The sequence below is a fragment of the Hemitrygon akajei genome, chromosome 23, assembly GCF_048418815.1.
Source record: "Hemitrygon akajei chromosome 23, sHemAka1.3, whole genome shotgun sequence".
Taxonomy (NCBI): domain Eukaryota; kingdom Metazoa; phylum Chordata; class Chondrichthyes; order Myliobatiformes; family Dasyatidae; genus Hemitrygon; species Hemitrygon akajei.
The window spans coordinates 49,882,670-49,900,098 of NC_133146.1; the positions used below are offsets into that span (position 1 = coordinate 49,882,670).

A 17,429-nucleotide genomic window follows, 5' to 3' on the forward strand; every position below is an offset into this window, starting at 1 on the left:
GCCAAGTCATTGGGTATACTTAAGACAGGGGTTGACAAAATTCTAGATTAGTCAGGGCAACAAGGGATATGGGGAGAATGCAGGAGACTAAATGCTGAGAGGGAAATAGATCAGCCATGATGAAATGGTGGAGCAGACTCAACGGGGCAAGCGGCCTGTTTCTGTTCGTATATCTTATGAAACAGTACCTGATGCAAATCAGTGGTGGCAATCCATTATGCATACCAAGGTTTAAGTGCTCTTGTAAGGCTAAGCTTCCTGGTTGTTAGAGTGATTCCATTAGATGTGCCTGGTAGCATGATAGTGGTAACTTTCAAGGGTGACAGAGAAAAGTATGAAATTTAAAAAGAGAATATATCAATTTAACATGACTCCCTAATGACAAAAAGATTCAATGAAAGTGAAGTTTAAGGAATGTTCCTGCAGCTAGACTCTTTCAGACTTACTTCATTGCTTTCCTGTCACTGTAATAATGTATTGCTCAACAAAACAATCTTGCAGATGGGTCTCATTGTTTAACTCACACTAGGTTCACAAGATCAGTGAACAGAAACAAAAGTCATTAGGCTGCTTCGCAGTGGAAGGGAAATCTCTCTGTGGGGTCATGTTGGTGGAGAAATCAAAGCAGGGTTTCATAGAGATGTGAAATTTGAACCAATGTTAACTTGCGATCGGTACAGTAAAATACAGGCATATGAAGTACAAGCAGACAGTTTACGTTGGCACTTTCTTCATTGCTGACTGTGGTGCATTGCATCAAATCAATTGAAGCTCTAAAATAGTTGGAAAATATAAAAGTTCTTTTATGCTTTATGGTTTCCTGAAACGTGAAGATTTATTGAATTTAATTAGGTTCTCACTAAGAATAAATTGCTACAAAATTAAAAAGTGCTGTGGCAAACATTTTGGCTGCCACTTAACAAATTTTAAGTACTGAACTCTTTTTTTTAAAGCCAGATTAATAATAAAGCTAAAATCCAACTGAAACCTCCTCAGTTCATGTCCAAACCAGTAAAAGAAATTATTCTTATCACCTAATAATTTCTTTGGCATTTAATAATTCTTAGTAATTCTTTTAAAAATGTGTTTTAATCAGTTGTTAATGCAGAGCTTAATGAGCTGTTCAGATTTCCCCAAAGACTCCTATACTCATCATCATCATTATGTGCTGTGTTGTATGACATTGATGATCATGGTCTTGGACCATGTTTGTTCTTGGCAAATTGTTCTACAGAAGTGGTAGGACTTGTGATATGCACTAGCTGCTCATATGACCATCCACCACCTCCTCCCATGGCTTCATGTGACTCTGATCGGGGTGAGCATGTGCTACTCTTTGCCCATGGGTGACCTGCAGGCTAGCAGAGGGAAGGAGCACTTTGCACCTCCTTTGGTAGAAACGTATCTCCACTCCACCACCCAACTCCTCTACTGCTACATTAAATAATGACAACATATAGTCTCTTTATTGTAGAGAAGATGTCTGCTAGTTGCTTCAAACAGGCAAAATCAGATGCCCAAACCAAAGAAGAATATACCAGTTGAACAAAAGACTTGCAAAAATAAATGCTTAAATGCTGGAGCAAAAAGCGCTGAAGATGCTCAAGTTCAGAGAATTCCCGAGTATGGGGTCTACCTCAAGGAAACCACAATGGCCATTGGTTAGAAAAATGCATAATAAATCAGAATCAGAACACTAGACTTTACATGATGAAGTTGTAGAGCTAGGCAAACAAGGTGGTGTAATAGTATCAAGTATTTAATTTTAAGCATGAAAATGTTATGTTGTAAGATTAGGAGCTGTTCCTTCTGACAAAAATTGTGTTTTCTTCAACAGGGGATTTGTATCATTCGAAAATAAGACTTATATATTAGAACCCATTGAAGGTGCTACCAATAATACACACTTGATCTACCGAGCAGAAAATCTTCAGGGCATTATGGGTACCTGTGGACATAACTACAGAACTTCAGAAACCACTATGGACAGCATTGTTGAATCCTTGCAGAGATCTTCCACAAGGGTAGGTTAATTATATTTGTTTAGGGAACAGAATATGACATACATACAATGTGTGGCCAAGTATCAATGATGTTTTAAGAAGCTTTGTGAGAGGAACTTCCTAATAGAATTATTTTCCACTGAATCAGCTATCAGCAACATGACATTTCTAGCAGATCTAATTTAAATGTATGTTTATGCTGGCGCTGAGCCTTAGCAATAGTCCATCTTCAAATATAAGAATTATAGAGAGGTTGGAGTTCAGTGTTTTCATTTTCATACAAAAACTTTCTTTCAGTTAATAAAATACAATATTTTGGAAGATCTGGGGTTCACTGCTGTTTAGGTCAGCAGGCAGTGGAGACTGTTTCTAAGACAAGGAGAACATTTTGTGCCTGGCAGTGTCCTACAGTGTCATGAGTTCATTGTTCAGTATTATAAGGAAAATATTAAAAATGCAATTCTGCTATTTCTCATTAACCATTTCTTCGTGATATCATTCACAGTTAAAACATAAAAAATTCACAAAGTTAAGAATCGCCAGAAGTTACAGGAATAAATAAAATATAAACACAAGAAAATCTGCAGATGTTGGAAATTGGAGGAACACACACAAAACACTGGAGGAACTCAGCAGGTCAGGCAGCATCTCTGGAAAAGAGTGAACTGTCAACGTCTCAGGCCGAGGCCCTTCTCCAGTCCACATGAAGAGTCTCGACCCGAAGCATCGACTGTTTACTCTTTTCTGCCTAACCTGCTGAGTTCCTCCAGTGTTTTATGTGTGTTACATAAAATAAAATGATTTCCTATTGCATTTTTAAAAATATTGCACTTGAGGTGAAGGTTTATCTTCAGATATGATGATGCAAACTAAAGACTCCCACCTGCCCCCACCAGTAAACCAAACCCAAATGAGTTCAGTGGTCTTCACCCTTCCTCTCCAATCCCAATGAAGGATCTTAGACCAAAATGCCAAATGTTCATTCCTCTCCATGGATACTGAGTTCCTTTTATGTGCGTTGCTCTGGATTTCCAGCATCTGCAGAATCTCTTGTAATGATGAAAGACTGTGAAAGGGCCTTTGAATTACAAAAGACTGCATGTGCTCATTGTGCAGCATCATCAGCAATACTCAGCATATATTTTACAAGTATTAAATGTCAAAATATATGCCAAATAAATCATAAACCACAGAAATAAAAAAGTTGGATTTTTATAATGTTCATCATGTCCTCCAGATACTTTTAACTACATTTAACATGTAGTCATTATTGATCTGAAATTAAAATTGTGCAGAATTTTATTTGACTGACATATTGGTTAAATGATATTGATGAAAAATATAGAATTTTATCAGATTACCAATAGGCAAGGACAGCTTTAACTTGAATAAGCAGATAGGTCTTCATTTTGGCTTTTCATATGAAAGACGGGGCCTCAAAACTGGACTAACGTCCAGACAGGGATTACACGCTTTAAGACCGGGGCTGAAACTTGAACCTCTAAGCTTCTGACTGAGAAATATGAACACTATCATTTGCTACTGGTTGATGAATAGTATGGTTTTAAATCATGCCTTTCACATGTAGCTTGTTTTTAAATAATTGGAGGCAAGTTCCTACAATGATTCGGAGCTTGTCAGTATAATGGGAATAGTATGAAGAATCCTTCAAGTATTTTTACACTATTTTATAAGCTTATGTAGCAGTTAAGAAGCAATACCAATAGTGATTTTTTACATCATGTAAGATTGCCAGCTGCTCATTTGTTACCTTATGAAATCTTTGGCATGATTGTGAAGCCGTGATTGATTTATACACAATACAAGTAATCTGATCCACCGTCTACATTGAAAAGTAATTAGGCAGCAGAATCCAACTGTATTGGATTTCAAAGATTATAAACATTTCTTAAGCAATCTAGACATTTAAATTGGAATATTTTATCCAAGTAATGTATTTAACATTTTAATGCATGTTATTATACTTTTAGCCGGCAGAGAAGGCCTAGAAGCCGGCATCTGATTGGTTATTACTGAACATTTTAACTTTGCCATTGGGAAATTGGCTCCAGAACATACTTGTTAATTAGGTTCTGCTGCAAAAGTGAGCATTTATCAAGGGTATTATTACATTTACTCTTATCAGCTTTATCTTCTGATGGGACAATATACAAAACAAGTCATTGGCTCATAGAGATTACAAAAAAACGGAGATTATGCAGATAAGAACTGTGTTGTTTACTCTGTTCAATAGACTGGAGAACATAGCAGAACAGAGAAACCTCATGATACAGGTATACATTTCCCTAAAAATGGAGACATAGGCAAGATGGTGAAGGATGCATTTGGCATGGATGCCACTGAGTGCAGGAACTGCAATGCTAAAATGCAATTGTATGAGTCATTGATGTGACCTCACTTGGATTGTTGTATGCAATTCTGCCATCTTGTTACATGTTACTAAGCTGCAAAGGGTCAAGAATAGATTGATGAGGATGTTAACAAGACTGGAGGGCTTTAGTTATAAGGAGAGGCTGTAGAGGTTGGGACATTTTTCCCTGCAGTGCAGGAGACTGAGGGGGGACTTTATGGAATCACAAGGAGCGTCGGTACGATGACGGTCACAATCTTATGGAAACCTAAGACTAGAGGCCATAGGCTTAAGGTGAGAGGGAAAAGACTTAAAAGGGACATGGGGCAACTTTTACTGTCAGAAGGTGGTGAGTACATCAGACAAGCTGCCAGAGGAACCTGTAGATGTGGGTACAATTGCAATGTATAAAAGACACTTAGACAGGTACACAGATAAAGAAGGGTAGGGCAGGGGTTCCCAACCTGTTGTCCACGGACCCTTTGCTTAATGATATTTGGTCCATTGCATAAAAATGGTTGGGAACCCCTGGTTTAAGGGGTTATGGGCTAAACACAACCAAATAGGGCTAGGTCAGGCAGACAACTTAGTCAGATTGAAGAAAAGGGCCTTTTTAAAGGTTTTTTTTCGCAAGTTTGAATATTGCTTACTTGGAAAAATACAGGTAGTGCTATTCCTATGCCCTAGTTGTGGCATGAATAACATTGGGAACCCCTGTTTTAGGTGCCTGTGGCTGTAGATTTTGGATGTGCTGTCAAAGTTGCTGTGATACGCTTTGTAAATGGTGCACATTACAGTCAGAGTATACTGGTAGTGGAGGGAGTGAGAATCTCTCATAGCCCACTACTATAATCTGCACAGTTCACTAAATTTGATGTCAACTACAAATTTGGAAATTATATTACAAGTTCAATTCTTGACCAATCCCTCGGAAACACCAGTTGGAAAAACAAGCTTTCATGCTATGCTGTGTTTCCTGTTCCTTTGCCACTCTACTATCCATTCTTCTAACATCGCCTTTGATTTTGATGACATCCTATAATATTATATTTTATTTAAAACCTTCTGAAGCTCATATACAATATCAACTGCATTTCGCTCTCACTGACTGTCAAAAAAATTCTGCCCTTGTTTATTGTTCTAGAATTTCCAAACTGATATTAAACTGATTGTTCTGTTGTTAACAAGAGCTTTGTCCTCACTCAGTTTCTTGAACAAACCTCATGTTACCTCATCAAAACACAAATGATTTAAATATGGTTATCTATTCTAATGTGCGTAGGTTACATGAATGCAACAGTATTTTTTAGACATTGGTATTTCAACCTCACAGAGAGCCTTTTTTAAGCTCTGTGATACCCCTTTTCCAATGTCTTTTATTATAATATTTTTTAAAAATAAATGGGATTCGAGAGCTTTTAGAAAATAGTAGCTTATTATTTGTACCTTGTTTTGCAGCACAAGAGGGATATCTTGAAGACCACTAAATATGTGGAACTGATTATAGTAGCAGACAATCGAGAGGTAGGATAATGAACACATTTTCAGTTCAGAATACATCAGACCTTTTTTTTCGATTAATTGTGGTTTCTGTTTTATCATTGAGTGCTAGAGTAACAGGAGAACCACCACTGCTTTTGTTTGTCGACTGATAAGAATAAAAGTATTTTCCATGAGTGGACTTTGAAACGATGTTTTCAGTAAATTAATGTTCACATTTTCTTTTCCATCTATTTGGTCTATTTGTGGGGCAAGTCTATTTGTTATCCTTCATTAGTCAATAAGTTTTCCCATGATTATTTTGTGTATTACTGAGGCACTGTGCATTATAACTGTTAGGTGTAGCAATTGTCATCCTTTTGTGATTTTTTTAAAAAATGGTTACAGGTCAAAAGCAGTTAAGTTACAAAATTTTATGTCAAATACCTGAGAAATCAGTCCTGATGAAATATAATGGAATTAGGACTGCTCAGAATTCAACAGACCGATCATATTCTCCCATGTCTTTCATGTTGGCAAGTGGTTAAGGCGTTGGTCTAGTGATCTGAAGGTCGCTAGTTCGAGCCTCAGCTGAGGCTGCGTGTGTGTCCTTGAGCAAGGCACTTAACCACACATTGCTCTGCGACGACACCGGTGCCAAGCTGTATCAGCCTAGTGCCCTTCCCTCAGACAACATCAGTGGTGTGGAGAGAGGAGACTTGCAGCTTGGGCAACTGCCGATCTTCCATACAACCCTGCCCAGGCCTGCGCCCTGGAAACTTTCCAAGGCGTAAATCCATGGTCTCTCAAGACTAACGGATGCCTATTTTTCATACACAGCTTTCAAAACATGTCACAAAGTATTTAACCAGTTTGCTAACAAAACTGGTCTCAAATGTATATTTGTTTTGTGCAATTCAATTCCATACATTTTCCTCTGTAAACTAGTGGTGTTTACACCATTGGAGTTCATGAAAAGTGAATGGAACAGGATCTAAATTAGGTAGCCAACTGAAGGATAGCAGTTTTCCATTTACAAACAAACTGAAATTACCTCCACTCCCTCTTCCTCTGTTACAAGGATGTTGCTGGGTCTGGAAGACCTGAAGTGAAAAGGAAAGATAGAATAGGTTAGCACTTTATTCCTTAGAGTGCAGAAGATTGAGGGGAGATTTGATAGAAGTATACAAAATTATGAGGGGTGTAGATAGGGTAAATACAAGCATTCTTTTCCCACTGAGTTAGGAGGGTAGGACTACAACCAGAGGTCATGGGTTAAGGGTGAAAGACGAAAACCTTAAGGGGAATGTGAGAGTCTTTACTCAGAGGGTTGTGAGAGTGTGGAACGAGCTGACAGCACAAGTGCATGTGAACTCAATTTCAGTGTTTAAGAGAAGTTTGGATAGGTACATGGATAGTAGGGGTATGGTGAAAGTTGATGGCAGTAGGCAGTTTAAATAGTTTCAGCATGGATTAGATGGGCCAAAAGGCCTGTTTCTATGCAGTCCTTCTCGATGACTCACTGACTCTTCCCACCTCTAAATCTGATGCTTCCAACAAAGAAATGCTGTGATTATGGTGCATATAAAATCACACCATATGCTGTGACTAAATTCTTGTTTATTTCTCTATTTCCCATAGCTTAAGACCAGTCAGTACAAACCACAATATTGTGGTTGGACCAGTTTGCTGTGTACAATTAGTTACCAGATCATACAGCATTTCTTAATATGATTTATTAGTTACAAAACTGCTGTTGTAACATATGCAATCATATACAGCAGTGACTTTTAACTTGCAGTAAACATCAGAGTCATTTTTACAAAAAAAACAAAACCAAGCTTGCATTTATACAACATCTTGTAAGTCTTAGGGACTTTTCATTTCTTTGCAGCCAAATCACGTTTTGTGCAATTTAGGAAGCACAGTAGCCAATTCACACACAGCTAATTATCATAATTATCCGTATGTTGAAGCAAAACATGTCCAATGATGTTGATAAGGATATCTAAGCTAGCTCCCTTTTTTCTATGAAATATTACTGTAGGGTAGCAAGATGGAGATATGCCCCTACCAAAGGTGGTGTAAGGTGCTACTTCCCTCCACTAGCCTTCAGGTCACCCTTAGGCAAAGTGTAGTGTCTGCTTAGCCCCATGATCAGGGTCACCCGAAGCCGTGGACGGTCGTATGAGCAGCTGGTGCATGTCACAAGTCCTGCTTATGTAACCACTGACGCCAGGCAGACAATCTCTGGAGTATTGCTAATGGCTAGGGGTCACCCGTCTTGTAAAGACACTGCTAAGAAGAAGGCAATAGCAAACCACTTCTGAAGAAAAATTTCCAAGAACAGTCATGATCATGGACCTCCAGTTCAGTGATGTCAACAATCAGAAACTTTGAAATAAAATAATCACTTTTATTAATGTCAGCATTTTGCAGCTATATTACTCTCTGACTTGTTTAGCCAGTCAATTTTCCTGACTTAAGTATAAATACTAAGGTAGATATAACAAAATAGCATAAACTTAACTATCAGTGTCTTCCGCATATTCAGTTTCAGAAACATGGAAAGGATTTGGAAAAGACCAAACAAAGATTGATAGAAATTGGCAACTTTGTGGATAAGGTAAGCATGCAGCAAAGTATTTAAATAAAACAATTGTTCCCAAGTAAATGACGAATAGAGAAGGGAGTGGAACAAATACTGTCGTGTGACAAATGTAGTAATTTGTTAATTTGTGGATATTTGATCTTATTCATTGCTCTTCTGACAAGGAGTCATTGTACAAGTTTTTTTTGACTTAGTAATATCTGCACGGCAGATTTGGGAAAAGAAAAACAAGGTGAGCCTTAAGATTACTAGCTCTAATCTTCACTCAAAAACTTCTTGAAGGGTCCTGATGAAGGGTCTTAGCTTGAAATGTCAACTGTTTACTCTTTTCCATTGATGCTGCCTAGCCTGCTGAATTCCTACAGCATTTTTTGTGTATTGTTTTGGATTTCCAGCATCTAGAGATTTTCTCGTGTTTGTGGCTGAAAAACCTATACCTGCTTTCTCCTCCACCCTGCTCCCACAAAAAAATCTGCCTGCCTTAAGGTCTTCAGAGTTGTTCAATACAACCCATTGAGTTATCTGAATCAGAATCAGATTTAATATCACTGGCATATGTTGTGAAATTTGTTGTTAAGCAGCAGCAGTACATTGCAATACATAATAATAATTTTAAAAACTGTAAATTACAGAACAAATATATAGTTAAATTAATTACATTAAAAGAGAAAAATCAACAATGGTGAGGTGGTGTTCATGGGTTCAATATCCATTCAGAAATCTGATGGCAGAGGGGACAAAGCTGTTGCTGAATCATTGAGTGTGTTCCTTCAGGCTTCCGTACCTCCTTCCTGATGGTAGCAATGAGAAGAGGGCATGTCCTGGGTGATGGGGATCCTGAATGATGGATACCGTCTCTTTGAGACATCACTACTCAAAGATGTCCTGGATGCCCATGATGGACCTGACTGAGTTTACAACTTTCTGCAGTTCCTGACAATTGAAGGAATATGGTGTATTTGGTTTGCTTCATGTTTCTTTGTACTTACTTTGTTGTTAATCTTACTACACAACTGCTCAATGATTTTGTTAAGTATTACTAAAGAGGATAATCTTATTTTTATGTTAGGAAGAAGAACAAGAGGAGTTATATATGTATATAATCAGCTTGGCAGACATTAGAATATAGCCTCTAAACACAAATTCAATGAGTTGAAACAAAAACTTGACCTCTCTGGATGCCTTAGAAGTTTACATAATCTTCTTGTTTTGTTGCCATTTGGGAAATATATAAACTGCTAGCTTATGATCAATAGTCCACTTTTACTAACAGTATAGTTTAGTCAGTAAGTTGTTCACCATTGTCTTAAATGTCATTGTAGTTAGACTATTCTATGAAGCATCAAACAATATATGGCACATGAGCCACTTAGCAGTTTAGGAAAAATTATTGACATATTGTTCAGGGAGGGTGTATAATTAACTTCCTTAAAAGTGAAAGCAGAGTAAAACTGAGATCTTTGTACTGTGGACTGGTGGCTTCACAGATATGGAGGCCACAATAAATGGATCCCAGGTCCTATGAAAAGTATAACAGGCTGATCAACATAGCATAATCTCTCCATGAGAACACTTCCAGGGATCTGTAGTCAGCTCAGCTCTACACTGGTGGTTGGAAAAATCTTTTATTGAATGTGTATAAGAGAACCAATGCAGGACTTAAGGTTAAAGCCAGGAAACAAGGAAAAGATTGGACAATTAGCTATCTTCTTGATGGAAACTAGAGCAGGGATGAAGAATAAAATCAGAATGATGTTTATTTTTGCTGATTTATATGATGTGGAAGTTGTTTTGCAGCAGCAGTTCAATGCAAAACAAAAAAAAATAATAAATTATAAAATAAATAGTGCACATTAAGGAATAGTGAGGCAGCGTTCGTGGTCTCATGGACCATTCAGAGTGGCAGATTGATCTAAATTTGTGGAGTGCACTAAATTGGTGGAGAAAGGGTGACAACTGAAAAATGACAAGTAAATCGTTCTTACTCTTGACAAATGAACCTCACCGGAAGTAAGTGTGAGGTGTAAGCAAAAGTTCCTATTACTTGAGAATAAGAAACACGGTAGTGAAACAAGAGGATTTTGTGGAACCAAATGTAAATCATTAAAAATATTGAAGCAGGTTAATACGGCTATAAAAAAGTAAACCAAGTGCAAGAACTTACTTTAAGACATATAAATTGGAAAGTTGAGAAATAAAGTTAAACTTGTATTGAGCCATAATTACTGCATTCAATTCCAGTTGCCATATTATTATTAAATGAACACAAAGACATGGAATGAATACAAATAAATTGGTTCATAAGATCAGAGGCAGATAATTGAGCTTAACCTAGAAACAAGAAACAGCAAACAAGCTATGTTCCTTTCCTCTTGAATAGAGGGGCTGAGAAATAACCTAAATTTATGGAAGATTTGAATTGCGTGGACACTATGATTGTATTTGCAGGGAGGAACAAAACTTACCTTCAAATATATTGAACCATCAAAACAAATGATACCCAAAATATTAAAAAGTGCTTTTGAAGGAATTTCTTAATTGAGAATGAAGCAGGATGTATTACCATTGTCATGACCTCAGCCCCCTCCTTCAAGAGAATCGCAAGATCGCTATTAATTCGGGTCTTGGACCCAGGAAATGAGAGACAATGTCACGGAGTTGACCATTGTTCTAAGAGGCACCTGTGTGAATTGCAACTCTATAGTACGTGCCAGATATCAGGGACATGGACACCCTTGGGCAATGTGGTGTGGGGATGGCCTCACCCTACCTTGATTGACATTTACAAATCTGCCAGCCATGATAAAAAGGAGACTGCTGGAGGCGGTACTCCAGCGACGCACTAGACGGACACCATCGCTCATTCCTCTCGTAATAACGTGAAGCTGCTCTGAAGCCACGTGTGATTCGGATCCCCTAGCTAGGGAATCAAGTGGCTAATAACCCCGAAAAGGAGTTCGGACTGACAACGAGGAACTCCCGTTCTTGATCTCGATCTCAAGCTTTGGCAAGTTTATTTTCTCTCTCCGACCCGTGAACACGCAGCGGTCCCTCAAGCGGCAAAAAGCCTCCATGAACTGGCGAGACTTTTATATTTCAATTGGACAAATTGTTTAACCCCTAGACAACGATAGAGCTCATTTTTGATTGATTATTACTACACCTATGCTTTAGATTGAGTTTTGACGATGTATATGATCTGAATGTTTTGTATTAACCATACGTTTGTGCCCCTTTATAAATAAAACGTTTGAAAATAGTAGCACCAGGCTCAGCGGACCCATCTATCTTTGCTGGTTAATTACCCGGTTACTGGGGAATGTAACAAGTGGGTTGCTCGTCCCGGATTTGAAACCAAAGGGGAGGGTCAGTGAATCGGGCTGTAAGTCCAAACTTAAATCTGGTTACGCAGGTAGCCAGACAGGAAACCAGCAAAGATGGATGTGGGTGAATTTATGAGAAATCCGACTGTAGAGGCGCTAGGGACGGCTACCAAATCAGACTTGGTATATCTGGCAAAGGGGTTAGGCCTCGCAGAGGTGAGGTCATCAATGAAAAAGCAGGAAGTGCGAGGGGTCATAAATCAGTATTACATTGAAAAGGAAGTGTTTGCAGCTGAGGATTTGGAGAATATCCCCGAAAAGAGATTAGCGAGTGGGACAGATCAGGTAGAGTTGGAGAAAGTAAGGTTGGACCATGATCTTAAAGTAAAGCAGCTAGAAGCAGCTGCAAAGGAAAAGGAAAAGGAAAGGGAGCAGGTGTTCAAACTAAAGGAATTAGAGATGAAACGGGGTCATGAAACAAAGGAGCCATGAATTGGAGCTGGACAGGCGAAAGCAAGAGCGAAGAGCTCAAGGGCAAGAGAGAGAGGAGGGGTTTGATGTTAGTCGGGTGTTGAGGTTTGTCCCCCCCTTCGAGGAGACGGATGTTGATAGTTATTTCTTGATTTTTGAAAAGGTGGCAGTGAATCAGAAGTGGCCCAGAGAGCAGTGGGTGGCGTTGTTACAAAGTGTGTTACGAGGGTAAGTACAGCGGGCATATGCCGCGTTGCCCCCAGAAGGGGAAGGGAATTATGATCAAGTAAAGGAGGCCATTCTCCGAGGTTACGAGTTAGTACCTGAGGCGTATAGACAAAGGTTCCGAAATTTAAGAAAAGGATGGAATCAAACGTATACCGAGCTAGCCCATGAGAAGGGTGTGTTCTTGGACCGTTGGTGCACCGCGGAAAAGGTGGCCGAGAATTATGGGCGTATCAGGGAGTTATTTTTGATTGAGGAATTTAAAGGTTGTGTTCCGGAAGAGATCCGGATGTATTTGAATGAGAAGACGAATCAGTCCATCTCAGAAATTGCTAGGTTCGCAGATGAATATGCCCTAACCCACAAGACAAAGTTTTCCTTGCCAAAAAGTTACCAGAGAGACCGTGGGAACGGTAGAGAAAGTCCGCCGGCTGAGGCGGAGATCCCGCTGGGAGCTAGTGGTAAAATTGAGGAGGAGAGGCAAGACGGCAGGGGAGGTCCTGGCTTGACCTGTTTTAATTGTGGAAAGGTGGGTCATATTGCATCTAAATGCTTTGCTCCAAGAAAGGAGTCAGAGAGAGAGAGAGCAGCGATCCCTATCGGGTGTGCAGTGGTAATCAGAAAATCGGCAAGAGGGTCCCAGGGGAGCAGAGAGCGCGAGGGGTCAGAGATTTATATGTCACACGGAACCGTGTCTGTGAGGAAGGGGGACCCACCAATTCCCATTCGGATTTGGAGAGACACGGGGGCGGAGCTATCATTAATTAGCCGTAACGTATTACAATTCGGACCTCCGACGGGCGAGGTAGCCCTGAGAGGAATAGGAAAAGGGAAAGAAAGGGTGTCTTTGCGTAGGATCATTTTGGATTGTGAGCTGGTGTATGGATCAGTTGAAATGGGGGTGCCATCAGAATTCCCGAGAACTGACGTGGATGTCCTCCTTGGGAACGATTTAGCAGGAGGAAAAGTTTGGTCGGCCATGACTATGACCCGCCGACCGGTGCGTGTTGAGGCCCCGCCCATAGAGTCCCCGAGCTATCCCGCATGCGCGGACACTTGCAGCCTGTCGAGAACGGCAGCTGAGAAAGCGAGCAGTTTAAAATTGGCTCAGACGTTTTTACCGACCCTGTGCCACGAGGGTTTCGAGGGCGGTAGAACGAGGAATAGTAACGTAAAAGGGGGTAAGGGAGAGAAGGTAGATCCTCCCTTAGCGAAGAGAAAGGTCCTAGAGGTAGGAAATAAAGATGAGAAACAGATAAAGCTGTTAAAAGGTCCAGGGTTGGACATGGATGATCTGTCTGGTTTGGCAGGACTGTTTGAAGAAGTTGAAAATTCTAAAGGTGTTCCCGATAATGAAATGAGGGCAGTCCTAGATGAAAAGGATGCCATTACCTTGAAGAAGTCTGCTGGGTTGGCAGATGGGGTTGTTTCAGCCCGCGGAGTTGAGTTTACTCCGGTAGTGAGTTGCCCAGAGAGTAACTGGGAGGATCAGGGGAATTTAGAATTTGAAAAGGGTACGGGTATTGAAAGCCTGGAAGAGGCCAATGCCCCGTTTGAGTGTGTCCAAGATGGGGATGCACGTGGTCCTGAACCTAGTCACGGAGCTCAGAAAAAGTCTGAGGTATTTGACTCGGCAGGACGAGACGGCCGTCCTTTTGGATCAAATAGACTTGGTTCGGGAAAGAAGGTGTCTGTGCTAAAGGGGGTGTTCAGAGTTAAGGTGGAGTTTACGAATGGGGAGATAACTGTTGTTGTGGAGGAGAACGGAAAATCTGTAGTTCCCAAATCGAAGGGGAAAAAGTTAAAGTCTAGATTGATGCCTGCGCATCGATTACAGGTTGATTTGGAATGTAAAGGGGCCTCACACGCTATTGTTATTTGAGAAAGCGCTGTGAGGAAGCCGAAATTTAAATGCGGCCGGAGAAAAAGGTTCGAACTAAAACACATCAGCCTGTATGGTCTTGACAAAAGGGTTAACTACCTGTGTAGCATTAAGGAATTGGGCGGGAATTCCCATGATGGACTAGGTTGGGGACACGGAGTTAAGAGAATAACCCTCGAGGAAAGGAAAGGCGGGAGAGTACCTCGCCAAATTACTCAAGTTCCCCACGGGGGGACTCCCCGGGAAAGAGAAGAGGGTCAATAGAAATTGTCATTTTTAAACAGCGACGCCGGTTGTACGGGTTTGCGCCCAAGTCGGTGACTAATAAAGACAACCCTTTTGGAGACCTGCCGGTGAAATAACACGACCGAAACAATTAGTATTTGTATAAACTTTTGTAGATGCACCTAAGCTAAGATCACACCTCCTTAGTTGTGTTGCTGAAGAAAATAAATAAAAATAGGTGGTTATTGAGCTGAAGTTTGGTGCTACCAGACTTTAGTACGGTACGTGATGTTAAGATATTAAAGAAAGGGGCACTGTAATTGTTACCTGTTTAGATACTGACTGGAATGTATAACGGTAGTACTCTGTGAAGAGAAAAGCTTGTGTAGTATGTTAGAGTCCAAAAAAAAAAGATCCTGTACCAACTTGTTTTTTAACCGCTGGTAAAAAACTTTTAAGAGGGGAGGTGTCATGACCTCAGCCCCCTCCTTCAAGAGAATCGCAAGATCGCTATTAATTCGGGTCTTGGACCCAGGAAATGAGAGACAATGTCACGGAGTTGACCATTGTTCTTAGAGGCACCTGTGTGAATTGCAACTCTATAGTACATGCCAGATATCAGGGACATGGACACCCTCGGGCAATGTGGTGTGGGGATGGCCTCACCCTGCCTTGATTGACATTTACAAATCTGCCAGCCATGATAAAAAGGAGACTGCTGGAGGCGGTACTCCAGCGACGCACTTGACGGACACCATCGCTCATTCCTCTCGTAATAACGGGAAGCTGCTCGGAAGCCACGTGTGATTCGGATCCCCTAGCTAGGGAATCGAGTGGCTAATAACCCTGAAAAGGAGTTCGGACTGACAACAAGGAACTCCCGTTCTCGATCTCGATCTCAAGCTTTGGCAAGTTTATTTTCTCTCTCCAACCCGTGAACACGCAGCGGTCCCTCAAGCGGCAAAAAGCCTCCATGAACTGGCGAGACTTTTATATTTCAATTGGACAAATCGTTTAACCCCTAGACAACGATAGAGCTCATTTTTGATTGATTATTACTACACCTATGCTTTAGATTGAGTTTTGACGATGTATATGATCTGAATGTTTTGTATTAACCATACGTTTGTGCCCCTTTATAAATAAAATGTTTGAAAATAGTAGCACCAGGCTCAGCGGACCCATCTATCTTTGCTGGTAAATTACCCGGTTACTGGGGAACGTAACACCATGAAGAGTCGCTGAAGCAGAGTATAAATGGGTTTTTTTTACGATAAAACTAGTGAACTACGTGGGAAAAAAGGGAAAGAAGGTTTTATTGATAAGAGCTAGACAAGAAGGGACATGGGAAATGAGCAACAATAGTATCCTGATTCTGTCCTAACTCTTCCACATACTTTTATGTGCTGTGCAACACAACTGCCCCTCTTTGCCTTTGTCTCTGCCAAAAGCATATTCACAGGGCTGAATGAAAACCTTAATTCTCTTCCTTCTGTTCCTTCAGCTATTTTGCAATGCCAAGAACTATAAAATCTGGCCGCAGGTGCTACATACCAAAGTTGTATTTCATTCCCTCCTAAAAGCAGAAAGCCATTTTTTTGCTGATGTGTAATTGCTGCTACATGAGTTCTGAGCTTCAAGGCTAAGTGATGTCAGAATCAGAATCAGGTTTATTGTCACTGGCATTAGTCAAGAAATTTGTTGTTTTGTTGCATCAGTACAGTACAAGCATGACAAGTTACTAAAAGTTGTGATGAAAATGAATAAATAAATAAACAAATAGTGCCAAAGAAGAACAGCAAGGTTCATGAGTTCATGAACCATTCAGAAGTCTGATGGCAAAGGGGAAGAGGCTGTTCCTAACACGTTGAGTTTGGGTCATCAGACTCCTGTACCTCCTCCCTAATGGTAGTAATGAGAAGATGGCATGTCCCATCCACTGAGGGCCCTTAATGATGGATGCTACCTTCATGAGCCACCAACTTTTGTTGATGTCCTCAATGGTAGGGAAGCTTGAGTTGGCTGAGTCTCCAACCCTCTGAAGCCTCCTACGGTCCTGTTACCTCGTAAGCCCGATTCTGATTCTGACTCATTAAATTTTACGATTTTTTTTGTGTTCATTAAAACAAGCTGGTGAAAGGGCTAGTTTTGACGTCTAACTTAATGCCAATAGCAGAGTTTAAAAAAAAAAAAAAAAAGCTACAATAGTTGTCTCTGTTGCCTTTGCAAGATAGTGATAATTTTAAATGGAAGTTTCTTTTGGTCTACAGCATTTCACTTTAATGACTCTCACCATCCCAGAGCAGGAAATCACCAATGTTCAGGTTCCTGGATGTATTAATGCAAAGTCTACTGGACTATTTGTTATGATGTTTTTGTGATCCAGGAAAGTGTGTATTTCTTCACCAAGTGAATAAAGAGAGTCCTGCACTATTTACTAATGGTCTTCCATAGTCTATCACAACCAGGGGTTTCCAGCCTTTTAAATATCAGAGCCCCTTACCATTAACCAAGGGGTCCATGGATACCAGGTTGGGAATCCTTGTTCTAAGCAGACAGCCTAAAATGATTAAACATGAGAACGTATGAAGATGCTGGAAATCTAAAGCAACACACACAAAATACCGGGGGAAATCACAGGTCAGGCAGCATCTGTATAAATCAATAGAAAGTTGATGTTTTGGGCTGATGCCCATCTTCTGGAAGGAAGGGGCAAAGATGCCAAAATAAAAAGGTGGGGGGGGGGGAAGGAGGCTAGCTGGAAGGTGATAGGTGAAGCCAGGTGGATGGGAAAGGTCGAGGGCGGGAGAAGAAGGAATCTGATAGGAGAGTGGACTGT

General features: G+C 40.4%; 1 protein-coding gene across 5 annotated transcripts in view; it reads left to right on the forward strand.

The window, feature by feature from the left end:
- LOC140715423 (disintegrin and metalloproteinase domain-containing protein 12-like) overlaps window positions 1–17,429 on the forward strand; it is a 373,939-nt gene that overhangs the window by 250,364 nt on the left and 106,146 nt on the right. For all 5 annotated transcript variants that reach the window (XM_073027589.1, XM_073027590.1, XM_073027591.1 and 2 more), the window contains 3 exons: window positions 1,838–2,024; window positions 5,833–5,898; window positions 8,408–8,479. In XM_073027589.1, coding sequence (XP_072883690.1) covers window positions 1,838–2,024; window positions 5,833–5,898; window positions 8,408–8,479 — 325 coding nt within the window. The remainder of the gene's footprint in view (window positions 1–1,837; window positions 2,025–5,832; window positions 5,899–8,407; window positions 8,480–17,429) is intronic.